The sequence below is a fragment of the Primulina huaijiensis genome, unplaced genomic scaffold (assembly GCF_012295235.1).
Source record: "Primulina huaijiensis isolate GDHJ02 unplaced genomic scaffold, ASM1229523v2 scaffold28411_ERROPOS180412, whole genome shotgun sequence".
NCBI classification, from domain to species: Eukaryota; Viridiplantae; Streptophyta; class Magnoliopsida; order Lamiales; family Gesneriaceae; genus Primulina; species Primulina huaijiensis.
Genome location: NW_027356787.1, coordinates 71,135 through 85,130, shown reverse-complemented (window position 1 = coordinate 85,130; position 13,996 = coordinate 71,135). Strand labels below are relative to the sequence as shown.

At 33.1% G+C, this 13,996-nt stretch overlaps 1 protein-coding gene across 1 annotated transcript; it reads right to left on the bottom strand.

Annotated features, from left to right (window-relative positions):
• Window positions 1-5,732: 5,732 nt before the first annotated feature.
• On the bottom strand, window positions 5,733-9,901 carry LOC140967828 (IQ domain-containing protein IQM2-like). Its single transcript, XM_073428599.1, has 8 exons — window positions 9,754-9,901; window positions 8,548-8,983; window positions 8,393-8,458; window positions 8,217-8,305; window positions 8,034-8,124; window positions 6,977-7,216; window positions 6,768-6,869; window positions 5,733-6,686 (listed from the first exon to the last, which is right to left on the bottom strand). Exons 2-8 carry the CDS (start codon window positions 8,944-8,946, stop codon window positions 5,994-5,996), a joined length of 1,680 nt encoding a protein of 559 aa, XP_073284700.1. The 5' UTR covers window positions 8,947-8,983; window positions 9,754-9,901; the 3' UTR covers window positions 5,733-5,993.
• Window positions 9,902-13,996: the final 4,095 nt, after the last annotated feature.

The window sequence follows — 13,996 nt, the reverse complement described above, 5'->3', positions numbered from 1 at the left end:
AGACAGATAGGTGGAATTTTCTATCGAGCTGATGCCAGTTATAGTGTCTATTTCTAAGGCACCCTATCATCTAGCACCTGCAGAGATGAAAGAGCTGAAGGATCAGATACATGACTTGTTAGACAAGGGTTTCATCCTCTCAAGCTTTTCTCCATGGGGTGCACTGGTATTATTTGTAAAAAAGAAGGACGACAACATGCGACTCTGCATTGATTATAGGGAACTGAATAGGGTCACAGTTAAGAACATGTATTTTCTGCCAAGAATTGAAGATCTATTTGATCAGCTTTAGGTAGCATCAATGTTTTCAAAGATAGATATCTGATCAGGATACCACCAGCTGAAGGTGAGAGAGGCTGATATGCACAAGACGGCTTTTAGGACGCGTTATGAGCACTATGAGTTTATGGTGATGTCTTTCGGACTGACGAATGCGCCAGCGATATTCATGGATCTCATGAATCGTGTGTTTCAATCGTATTTGAATCAGTTCTTCATAGTTTTCATAGATGACATCCTGATCTATTCGAAGAGTAGAGAGGAGCACAGTCAGCATTTGAGAACCGTGCTACAGGTTTTGCAGGACAGAAGGTTGTATGCCAAGTTCAGCAAGTGTGAGTTCTGGCTAGACAGAGTGACATTCTTGGGCCACATCATTTCTCGAGATGGAGTGGAGGTTGATCCTAGTAACGTCGAGGCTGTCCGAGATTAGCCAGCGCCTAAGAGTGTGACAGAGATCCGCAGTTTCTTGGGTTGGCTGGGTACTACAGGAAGTTTATTCAGGACTTTTCTTCTATTACGATGCCCATGACCGCTTTGACGAAGAAGAATTCAAAATTCATATGGGGATCTGAGTGTCAGGAGAGTTTCGACAAGTTGAAGCAAGCGTTGACTTCAGCGCCAGTTCTAACTATGACATCAGGGCAAGGAGAGTTTGTGCTTTTCATTGATGATTCGAAGCTCGGTTTGAGCGCAGTTCTGATGTAGCATGACAGAGTTGTAGCCTACGCATCCAGACAGTTGAAGGTCCATGAGAAGAATTATCCGACTCATGACCTCGAGCTAGCAGCAGTGGTATTCGCCCTGAAGATTTGGAGGCACTATCTGTATGAGGAGAAGTGCAAGATTTTCACCGATCACAAAATTTTGAAGTACTTCTTCACTCAAAAAGAGCTGAATATGACACAGCGGAGATGGCTGGAGCTAGTGAAGGACTATGATTGCGACATTAGCTACCATCCAGGTAAGGCTAATGTGGTTGCAGATGTCCTGAGCAGGAAGAATGCAGTGATTGCTCAGTTATCGGTACATAGTTCATTGCAGGTGGAGATTCAGAGGTTTGATCTTGCAGTGTATGCCAGGAACGATGCCACTAGACTTTCTACCCTGACAGTACAGTCGACACTAAGGCTAATATGAAAATACGTTGCATGCTTGATTTTAAGAAAATTTATATATATGCATAATTTTTATAAACGATGAATATGATGATATGTTTTGAAGGAAGAGAGTTGGTTGTGACTAATACGAACACAAATATGAACATGAACATATAAGGCCAAAGCTCAGTGGAGGGGTAAAACTGTCGCTGATGTCACTAGGGGTGTTCATCGGTCGGTTCGGTTCGATTTTCTGTTTTTTATTTCGGTTTTCGATTTTAGAAATATATAATCCGATATCCGAACCATTTTATTTCGGTTCGGTTCGGTTAATTCGATTTTGATATAATTATTTAAATTAATAATATAAATATATTGTAAAATATAATATGTTAACTTTCTACATGTTTTCTCAGTAAAATATTTAAATATAAAGTTTAAATTAATTAAACAAACAAAATCAACTAAAAATTGTTCAAAATTGTTATTCATTCACTAAATATCATATCAAAATATATAATATAAATAACAATATAAATTTTTTTATTAATTTAATGAAATTTCGGTTTTTTCGGTTTGTTCGATTTTGACATATATAATCCAAAATCGAACCAAATAAACTTCGGTTTTAACATTTATATCCGAATTACAAAATTCGGCTTTCGGTTTGGTTCGGTGTTCGGTTGTTTCGGTTTGGATTTTTGATTTTTCGGTTTTATCCGAAGTTTGAACACCCCCAGATGTCCCCGCCGCCGGGTACCGCGGTTATACGTAGATGGATCAATCGATTAAAGCTGATACGAAAGTCACAACTGATGATGTGAATTCAATTAAATAAAATGAACACGTATATGCTGATATTGATGAGATATGTTATGGGCATGATATGCTATGTCACGCTATGTTTAAATTCATGTTTTTAAGATCATGAAATGTAAGTTAATTACAGTACTTTTCACTGTTGTATGTTATGTATATGTACTTGTTGTAACGATTCAGGTGTGTTGAGTCTTTAGACTCACTAGGTGTGAATAATGCAGGTAAGCATATTGATGAGGAGACTGAAGGCGCCGAAGACTGAGTAGGCGGAGCTGGATGTGCGCACGCTAACGCGAGGACCATACTTTTTCCGCACATTATGTTTATGAGTTAGAAGTAAACATGGATATTTTATACACTTTAGCTTTTTATAGTGATGGTTTGACATGACTTGGCATGTTTCATATTTGAATCATTTTAAACGGCAGCCTAGGATTTGATGATTTGACATTTTTTTAAACTGCAGTATTTTTACCAGTAGTTGGATACTTTTATTTTAAAATGTGTGATTGGTAGCTGTTATTGCATGCATGCGCTTAAATGTAACTTTCGAAAATTAGTTTCCAAAAAAAAAATTCTAATAATATTTTAAGTAGTAGATGTTTCAATAAGTCACTAAGATGAGGAGTTTTTTTTTTACCGTTCTTCCTATAATCTTGACATTTGGCCTGCAAATTATGATATGATAAATTCTTAAATGATATTCGTCATGTTTTATTGATTTCTTATGGTGTCTCTTAATCTTGTTGATGCACTACTTCGATGACTACTCCTTTTATCATAATAAATCCTCAATCATGCCGATATCGTAATTTACTAGTGATAAACATAAAAAATTGTACATTAATTAAATGTTTTATAATATAAATTTATAATTTTTGTTTTATTAAATGTTTAAATATTATATGTTTTATATTAATTGTATAAAATATAAGTTGTTGTGTAATTATAAGTTTTTACTATTTTTGCAGATTCGATAAAACAAGAATAACATTGGCGTTGCAAATGGGATTAAGATGATTCTTGGACTTGTAGAAAGTTGATGTTAATATCTACAATATTAGTGACAAGCATGAGATAAAAATCCTCTCACAATTGGGATCAAATTAAGCAACAAATAAAGTTACCAAAGGAGTGATAGTTTTACCATGCTCTAGCGTTTTGATCATATCTTTCAAATTACTTGGTCAAATGGTAAAAAGAAAAATACCACAATTCAAATAACTCAATTATCTATATGTTTTGTTTTATGTGGAAAAGAAAATTCGGATGGAAAGATTTTCAAAAGTGATGTGTATGAAGACATAATTTCTTGGAACACCAATGAAGACTTATGTGTAAAAAAAAATATTTTATTTATGGTTGTCTCCCCAAATTTGGCTGTAAATAGGGTGCATAGTAATGTATTGAGATATCTCTCATTCTATGAACAAACCTTTGAGTTCATAATATTTTTCTATTTGTTTTTATTTATTTAAATATAATTAGCATGTTAATTTCATATTCAAAGTTTTATACTTTGAATAATGAGTAACTAACTTCCCAAAATTGAGATGAAAATGTGAAACTTTTGGTATGATAATAAGGTTATTAAAAGGTAATAATCTAAGTTTTATATTATTCAATCATTATTTATTGTTTATGTTATATTTATTTCTTTAAGCATTTTATACCCTACTTATTAATGAGAGTTTTGATTTATTGTTGCNAAATATGATTATTTAATATATTGGAACCATTTTAATAAGTGGATTTAAAAAATGTTCATTAATGTTAACTTTATTAAAATACAAAGAGTGGATCATCTAATCTCAACTACTTAAATTAAAATTTGAACAATTAAAAATTACCAATTAAAGATTCAAACAATTAAAAGGAAAAAAAAACAAAAAAAAAGACATGGTAGTGGACTTGTAATTACTTTAGCTTCCATGTGGATACAATATTCGGACTTACCGAATTATACTACTTGTGGACAACCTGCTCTTGAGAGTGTAAAAATCAAAGTCGCATCAACTAGTACTTTGTACTATTCATCCTGCTAATAAAGTTTAGAAGTTTTTTTTTAGGTCTTCGAAGGAGAAATAATTTCCACACGAGATGCTTTTAGGGATTGTGGCATTCCTCGAGGGCTAAATCCCGAGTTGGGTGCCACAGAAACCATATTTTTAATACATATGAGTTTGTAAAACAAGTAGAATTATAAAGATAATAAAACTCATAAAATCTAGAAAAAAAAATCTAGATAGCATCTAGGAATCCTAAATGAAGAAAAAATCCAAACATACTTGGATTTTTGACAATTTGAAACACCTAAATAAAAATAAGTAAAAAAACGAAAATAACACCTAAACTCGATAATAAAAATCCCAGAAATTAAATTGTGCCTTCCTCTTCTAGATCCTCTAGAGTTCATATAGGGTTGGACGGCTCCGAAACGACTTCGATAACATGGACTTGGTGAAACTCACAACATGAACCATATTCTTCATTGTTTTAACATCTTCTAACACTTGAATCACACCAACCTATTTAATGCATCTTTAAATTTTTTTGCTCTTCAATCTTGTAATTTGACTTTTTTCAATGCTTAGTGAATCTTGTATGACTTTGAAACTTTGTACACCTTCAATCTTGAAATAAATCACTTTTCATCGACATTCTTTACTTAAGCATAATCTTTCAACCTCTTGAATGGCTTGAATATGCTTGAAACTTCATCTTTACGGACCATAAAATGCATACAATATTGTAGACAACAAATTTTCTTGAAATCAATTCTAAGATTTAGCACATGATGCTCAATAAGTTCTCATCAATTGTATTGGTGATGACTGATGATTAACCATTGTAGTGAATTCTTTTGGACATGATGAGACCATACAAACTTTTAAAATATGTAATTATTGTTGTAAACTAACGAGGACAAGATGGGAGAATTCAAAATATTATTTCTACATAATTTTTAGTTTTTTATTTTAATTTTCATACCGGAGTTATTTAACGTAAACTTGTCTGAGGTAAGCAAAGATGGAGAGAATGCAATACAACAAAGAGTTGTATATTGCGTTCACAGCTGAGTTATTGTCCATCACTGGCCTCTATCCTAGCTCGATTAAAAAGAGGGCAACGCACATGTGGTGTTTTGATGGAGGATCTAACCCACTATACATAAAACCAAAGACATGGGGGGGTGCCCTATGTGGTCGAACCAATACATCCATATATGGCTCAAATAAGTTGGTTTCAAGAAGATTATAAATTTTCCATACTCATTTATGAAGTACATGTTTCAACACTTTCAAACAGTTAAATTTGGATGTTGATTTTTCCTTCATCAGATATATTCGAGTGACAACTTTTATCCTATGATAATCCACTCCTGACATGAATTGCGTTTAACCGAAATATTTGATATTCAACTGACAAAATCCAGCTCAAATTATTCTTGAAAAATTATAAAACTGATTTTCCCTACAAAATGTAGCACGAAAACTATCTTCAAAACATAAAATGCATCTTTCCGTTACATTACAGTGGCTATGATAACCCATAAAACTTTAGTAGTCATCTTCACCTTGCTTCTGGACAAGTTAGGAGTTATATACTGCATGGTTAAATACAAGAATACGCTCGGCATTCCTAAACAATCTTTTCTATGAACAAATAGAAAAGAAAGAATGAATGAACCAAAGAATAAGCTCTATAACTTTTGGGTGTGTGGGGGCAATAATTTCACAATGAAAAATACTATGGGAAACTGAATTTTTCCTGAACCACACTACCATATACGGTTTAGCAACTAGAGTCAGCAGGACCCTTTACAGGTAAGGACTGTGTGCTCAAACAATGGTTTTCACTACGAGAAAGAATGCTACATGTTGGTGTAGATGCCCTCGACCATAAGTCAAATCTTAGGCTTCGTTCACCTCTTGGGGACAAATTTACATGCTCTAAAGCATGAGATTGGAGCTCGGATGGGTAGTCTCTCAAGCATCCGATTCTAGGTCCAGCTCCGGTACTCCACTTGCAAGATAATTGCTTCCCCAGTTGGTAGGACTTTGCTTCTCTGTGTGAGTTTATTCTTTGCGAAATGATTTGCTGGGGAACGACCCCTTCTTTTGCTAGATGATGATCTTCTGATGCGTCAGCCTTTTCAAGATTGCTGTTGAATTGCTCTTCTGATTCTTTATTTCCATCAATAGGTGATTCTAGTTGAAAATTACCAGTACTTGACTGGGTGGTTTCGGTATTTCTCTTGAAAGTCTCTATCAAGACGTGTTTGTTTGGGATCAAAAGAATGGTCGGTTTCCTAATCAAGGCACGAGATGTACTAGTTATCTCCTTTTCACTTGAAATATTCTTGTAACTAGAGCATTTCATATGTTCTGGTTCATCCAAGTCATCTTCAGAAGAGTGACTTTTTACGTCTAATACATCTCCCTTCTTTCCTACAGAATCTTCTTCCTCGTCATCTGTAGAATCAAGCTGCATATCATGATATTAAGATTATATACAGGATTATGATTTCCAATCATGGAACCAGAAACAAACAAGGTAAGATTTTACCTTAACATCAGTGAGATCAACGTTGCTCTCCCTGAGAAATGATATGAAGTCAAGGAAATTTTCGGGGGTTGGACGATAATGACCACTGTGGGGCCAGATGGCCTGTCGAAATACGATGAAAAAACATTGTAATTAATAAACATACAACAATTAAAAACTGGAAAACGAGAATTGTTGTTATTCATGAAGGTTACATGATGCAAAGGTACCTTTAAGATGCCTCTTTCAGCAACTATTCTCCCAGCTGCCAATGTAGCTCCTCCAGCCAAGAAACTCGAGTGCTGAAATGAGCCCTTCTTTTTCTTCCCTACATATAAGATCCTCGAGGTGCTGAGCAAAAATATCCACTTTGCACCAGTTGATTCTCGAGTGGTATCAAGAAGCTCTTTGGTTTCCCTATGTAAGAGACATCCATCCTCCACTGCAACTTCATAAGCCTTTCTTTCCATCTGCAGCATAAGATTAACAACATTATCGTTACATGTATTCTGATCTTTAAAAACCACAAAAAATATTTCAATTATAAATTTATTTGCCAGCAGAAACAATAATCAAATGGTTGTCTCATGCTAGTCTTTAATGGAACTATTACAATTTAGAGAACATAGCTCTTGACCATATGAACAACTAAGAAAATTCCATATTTAAGGGAGAAAATCTATTAATAAAATCTAGGTTTCCCTAATCTGCAAAATAATTATTTAGATTTGAATCTGTTTCCTAACTAACCACAAACATTGTAGATTACACACGTCACGTGAGTCGAGTACTAAGTCGTTCTACCATTTTCTTGTCTCAACCAATTTGTTCATATTCTTAATTTCTTTCGATTCAGGTATTCTCCAGCTCGGACAACCCATAGATTAGTTTTTTCTCATTGAGTGTTATAAATTTTACCTGAAGATTGATTTCCCAACTCCTCAATTGAGCGGATTAAACAAAATGGGTTTGCTGATATAAAATTCCTGGATGTTTTTCCAACTACATAATGCTCAGCTACTCAGCAAGGACACTCTTAGAACTTTTTGGACACAGTATCACAAAATTTCATGCCCTTACAAAAGGTGATCATTGTTTTCTAAATTAAGAGAAATTAATAGAGTTTTATATCTCTGAGCAATGCATCATAGATATATCTGTTGAGAACCAACTTATGTAAATTCCGTGCTGTGTTGCGTCTATTTCGCTAGCTTTCTACTACTGTTTAAAAGTTCAACACAGGATGCTCTGTCAAAATTAAAAAATTTAAGAAGATTAAGGACTCACCGGACCAAGATACTTAATACACTGTTGCTGAAGCTTTGACCGAGGGCACTTCTCGATAAGATTGAGCTCCTTTCCTTCTCCAATGTCTAGCCTGAAGAACTTAAATGGTTTACACAATATATCCAAGAACATTGAAGGCCAGCCTCTTGAATAATAGTTTCTGGAAGTTTAAAATATAACTACCAGTAGAAGAAAGGCTCTTTGCTTTGAGAATTCAACCACTTCACATAATAAAAATGTAGATTGTGCCCATAGCGGTGCCTTGGATCAATCTGCTCGATACCAATTCAGTTAAATCAGCAAATATTTTAGTTTACTTTAAGATTTTAAAAGGCAGAGGAGAACAATGATTCACTTACAGCTTCAAGCCAATGCTGTAAAGCAAGTTTCTGAGCTTTCCCATTCTTTGACAAGCCTTTTCCAACCTGGAATCAGTAAGATAAATTGCTTAAGTTTATCGATTGAAATTAGAAAAATATACTTTGTTGACGCTTATGTTTTCATCGAAGCTTACCTTGGCAGCCCTTGTTCTTGCTCTTGACCACCGTGAAATAGCAGTCTCATGTTTCTCAAGATCAAAGAAAGAAACCGAACTGTGCTTAAGTTCTGCAAAATCTAATACCTTCCACCAACTTTGCTCCACAAGAACTGCACAATCTGCCAACTTTCTTCTCGTGCGGAAGCTCTTGTAAACCTTCTGTAACTTTACAGCAGCATCATGTGTGGGGCTGCTTGGATCCTCGATCGACGAATTCTTTCGACATAAATCTATATCGTCTCCTGGAACTTTTGTATATATCATTGTTTGTGTACTCTTTGACATATTTTTAAAAGACAATTTTCCGATGACAGATTGGATACCATTCTCTAGATCACAATATATGGCAAGCGGGCATGACCAAGATACCCCCATGCAATTTCTTGAGACAAACAAAACTTCTTCAATAGTGCTGCATTCAAGAAATCAACATAAACATAGAAGCCTAATTACTTTATGCATCATTCTATACTAAACTTCATATAAATCACATACAAATTTTATAACAAAAACCAATAACTATGATCATCACCTTGTTATTAAAAATGAAAAGAAAAAATGTACACCGAAACTAGATAATAAAGCATGGAAGATATTCACCAAAATCAGCAACTTTCACAACCGGTTTCAATCCATTATTATCTCTAATCCCATCAAAGAAGCTTAACCATGCCAACAAGCGAAGAGCATAAAATACTCAATTGTATGAAGATGGCAACGGTGTAAGTCAAATCATTTAAATCATACAACAGCTCAAGCACCATGTTTATGTTTCCACTTGAAATCACTAAGAAACGAACATATTACATTGGCTCTTATACCAATTATAGAAACGAGAGCTCGCCGTTTTACCAAAAGCTATGGCTGGTGGTAGCGATTCAACTTAAATCTTTTAAATCGTACGACAGCTCAAACACCAAGTTTTGATTGTTTTACTAGCAAGAACTATTATTGCATCAACAACAAACTATTCAAAAGAATGACACTCAAAGACACCAAACGAATCCAACAATACCAACGGCAAAACCCAGAAAATATATACCAGTGAACATAAAAATCTCCCAATATCTCATCAAACGTAGACATTTAATTTAACATCAAACAAGGAGACGGCCTGGGTGAAATTAATCCTTAAACAAAGAGAAGCTGAAGAAAAGAAATTCAAGCTTCAGGAATTTATACCGCGATGCGAATCTTTGCTAGAAATCCAGAATGGAGGAAGATTTGATTGATGACAAATTCATGAATTATATGCTAATTTAGTTAGATGAATATGGGAAGAAGATCAAATTAAATAACGTATTGTATTTTGCATTGAAAGCTAGTTATATAGAGAGATGGCTGTGGCATATATATGGGAGGGAGACAGAGTTGCAGACAGAGAGAGAAACATGAAAGTGAGTGAGAACTACGTGGAATTTTCTTTTTCTTTTTTTACTTTTTCTATTTCTATTTTTTTTTTAAAAAAAAAACTGATTATTTATTTATTATTTTAAATATTTATCCATGTAAAGAAATAAATTTCAAAGCAATTTTCTAGATTTTTAGGTAAAAAAAAAAAGTGGGATTTTAATGGGTAAATCATTCTTGAGATTAATGGTCGAAATACATGTGTTGCATAATAAGAATAACTAAACATAAACCCAGAGAATTTTATGATTATTTTATTTGGGTGTGAAAAAAACAAGATACGATGATTTAACTTTGATGAAAAATTCAATAAGAAATGGAAAAAGATCTAATTTTATTTGTAACATATTTTGTTTTTTTTTTAAAAAATATATGAAAGTTATTTTTAGAATTTTATATAAAAAAAAAATCACCAATATGTCAAACGCATATGAGATCTAACTTTAATTAATAGTATAAACAGATATTGTAAAATCCATAAAAATAAATACATACCAACTATCTTGGATTTGTATACACAACTTTTCTCAAAATAAAATAAAGATTTAAAAAATTAATTAAATTTCTAAATTTAACCAATAAGATGGGGAATTTTATTTTTTAACATTGGTCAACTATTTTTTTTAATAAAATGACCTCCTCAAAAATATTTCAAATACACTTGAAGAAGTTATTTTCTTAAAAAAAAAGTTAACCGAAGTTATTTAATCAATTTCTGCTCGAAGGTTCTGTTACACATATTAATTAAAGACTAATGAATGCGTGAAAGCGCAACAAAAATACGTTATGTGAAAGGCTCCTAGCTAACTAGTTAGACATTTATTAATCAAATTAATGCAGCAATCTCTATTTGTACAATTTTCCCAAGTGGACTCAAAATTTCGAAAATAAACATTTTTTTATCAGTAAATAAAAATTATATTGCTAAAATATAGAGTACATCAAGTATCAAATCAATTGTAAATTATTTGTATAATTGAAAAACATCCAGACAAATTTTATAGCATAACCTATCGCACTGGATAATAACTCTAAAAAGTCTTCACGTGTTTAAAATCTTGAATGCATATTATTATTTGTAAGTATTTTCAGATGTACGTGTGCTTAATATTTGAAAGCACGTGACTTAATAACTATGGAGGTTTTCAATAATCTCGGGATTTTCCAAAGAAAGTATATGCGATTAACCTTAAATCAGATTCAAAATATTCATTGAACAATTCAAATTAAGTAATCAAATATAAATAAATTGTTCAAATAATTAAAATTTAATTATATTTTACTCGCACAATATTTTGTAAAAAGTAATTATAATCTTATTTTTTAAATTTAGAACGTAATTTTTTGGCGTTTTCTTATTAAATATCACACGACATTCAACTTTGTATCCAAGTATCATTTATTTCTAATAAAGATATTTATTTTTTCAAAATATTTGAATTGGATTAAATTAGTAACTCATTCAGAGGTCACTTTAATTAATAGCCAAGTATTGGAAACTAAAGCCCGACATTGAAGTATATATACTTTTCAAGCTCTACTTCAACCATGGTCAAAAGAATTGACCTATTGAACAGATCAACATCTTACCCTCAATAAAGATTTATAAAAGTGAGATTTGGAAACAATATTTATATACACATAAATAAATACATATATTGTTAGTATCGGGATATCGATGTAGAGGGGTTGAATATATAATCTCAGCAAATATGTAAATAAATTCGGTCAGGTTAGCGACACTAAATAATAATTCTCGTCGACTGGGTAATAATAAAACAACATTTAGGCGTTGCGCAGAAAAAGAATTACGGAAACAAATTGGACACAAAATGGTTGTGAAATAACATTTAGGATATTAAACTGAAAATAAATAAATATAACTGAAATAGTAAAAGGCAAAGAAAAAGTTTTTGGATGTTCGAAGATTTGAATAATTACTGTGTCATCCCTTCTTCAAAGGAAATACATTAGCATTAATTGATCCTCAATGATAAGATAAAAGATTTAAGTGTGTGTTGTAGAATACTATAAGTTAAGTTTTCAAAAATTGATATTCAGAATAATGTGCACGTGATTCGGAATTTTTTCGGAGCAATTGAAAGATCATCAAATTGATCTATTTATAGGTTTCGATTCAAACGATCTTCTTTTTTAGCCTAATATTTTTCCAAATAGAGATGTTGTTTTTCCATGTCATCGTCCTTTCTGATAGATAGTACATTTCTGATAGTGCTTATGGACTCTGAGATTTAAATGAACTGGAAAGTTGTTATGAATATTTTATCCGATATGTAAGCTATCTTCTGATCTTTAAAATATGATATGATCTTCAGAGAATTTCCGCTGATTTGCATGGCTGATCAGAAGAATAATCAGTAGCCTTTGAACTAGTGACCTTTTTATCGGTTATCTTCCATCAGTTGTGATGTGAGATCAATTAAGCTTAAAAGATCACTTATGTAAGGGAAAACAGTTATGCACAATTGTTAAATCCACCTTACTAATTCAATTTTGCTAGTCTCCATAAAAGTTTCCTTTTAAATCAGTATCCTTGGTTATTCACCAAAACATAATTGATCCAGCAATTCTTTTCTTTTTGGTGATTGACAAAATATGCACATGAGGAAGAATGAATTCATATATATCTGAAATATTGAAAGAATTACATTGAAAGACTTAAACTGATCTAAAGAGTACCTCTTATGAGGTTCTATCAAGATCCGGAGTGTTTTCTTGAATCAATTTTCTTCTTATGATCACTTGGCTTTCACGGTCCTTTCTTCTGAGGCTGACCGCTGGATTCAGTTTTCTTTCTGGCTTGTGCTTACTTTTCTCTTTTTTCAATATCACTAGGGACTTTAAGGAAGGCAAGAACAACAGTAAGATGAGTACTGAAACCATCAATCTTCTCATATAGTTGAGAATTGAAAACATCAATCTTGGTTGATAACTGAAAGTTGTTGTTATGTACTTATCCAACAAGAGTGATCTCAGAATCAAGGTGAGCTTTCTTGAGCTATTACAACTGTATAAACGAATCCATTATGTGTTTTTAAATATTTGAGAATTATTTGAGTACTTTATCTTTGAAGTTCTCAATGGCATCAAAATAATTCAACTGGGTTCGTTTCAGGACAGTCAAACTTGAGATAATTAAAGTAAAGCTGACATTGATGTTCTCCAAAGTTTGATTTTCTGGAATATCCAGCTCAAGAGAATGCATTATCCTAGGTATTTATTTTGATCTATTCGGCAGAGGAGTAATTGATAGAGTAAAGTCTGGTGCCTGACTGGTCGAGGAGTGACTTGCCTGATCGATCATCAAGATTTTCTCAGCTTGACTGCTTCAGCTTCAATAATTTCTGGCAATATTGCTATTTGCTCTTCCATGACAACCTCTTGTACCACCTCCACTTAATTTGGCAGTACATCGTCAACCTTCTCAACAACTTCAGCCTCTACTGACCTTTCACCCTCTGACGGAATCTATTCTTCTTCTGATAAAGCATTTTCAGACAAAATTTATGGAACTACTAACTATTCAATAATGGGAGAAAATTGTGGTAGATCACCCACAAAGACTTCATTTTTTGTTGTTCAATGAACTACACGACTTCGTCTACATTTGCTAGAGTAATCTCCCTAACTAGTTGAAATTCAATGGCTTCTGTTATGGAGGATGTGTCAGAAATGTTTTAGTTGGAGGCACACTAATTGATGTTCAACAAGAGGTTCAAGGCCTCTGAAATTTGTTCTTGGACTGATCTGGAGGGTTGACAATCAGATGCTCCTGAAGCTGATGGTTGAGAGTGAGAGCATGTCTGCTCAACAATAGTACCGTCTACATTCTCAAAAACTTGTTGATCTGACTTTTTTGTTCTCTTCTTCTTCTCAATTTTTGTTACATATGACACTATTGGTTCATGGTCATATTCTCAAACCTTGACCTTCATCTGTAGATTCAAAAGATCCATATAGAGTTTATTAATAACAAATATGTCATCGAAGGCGG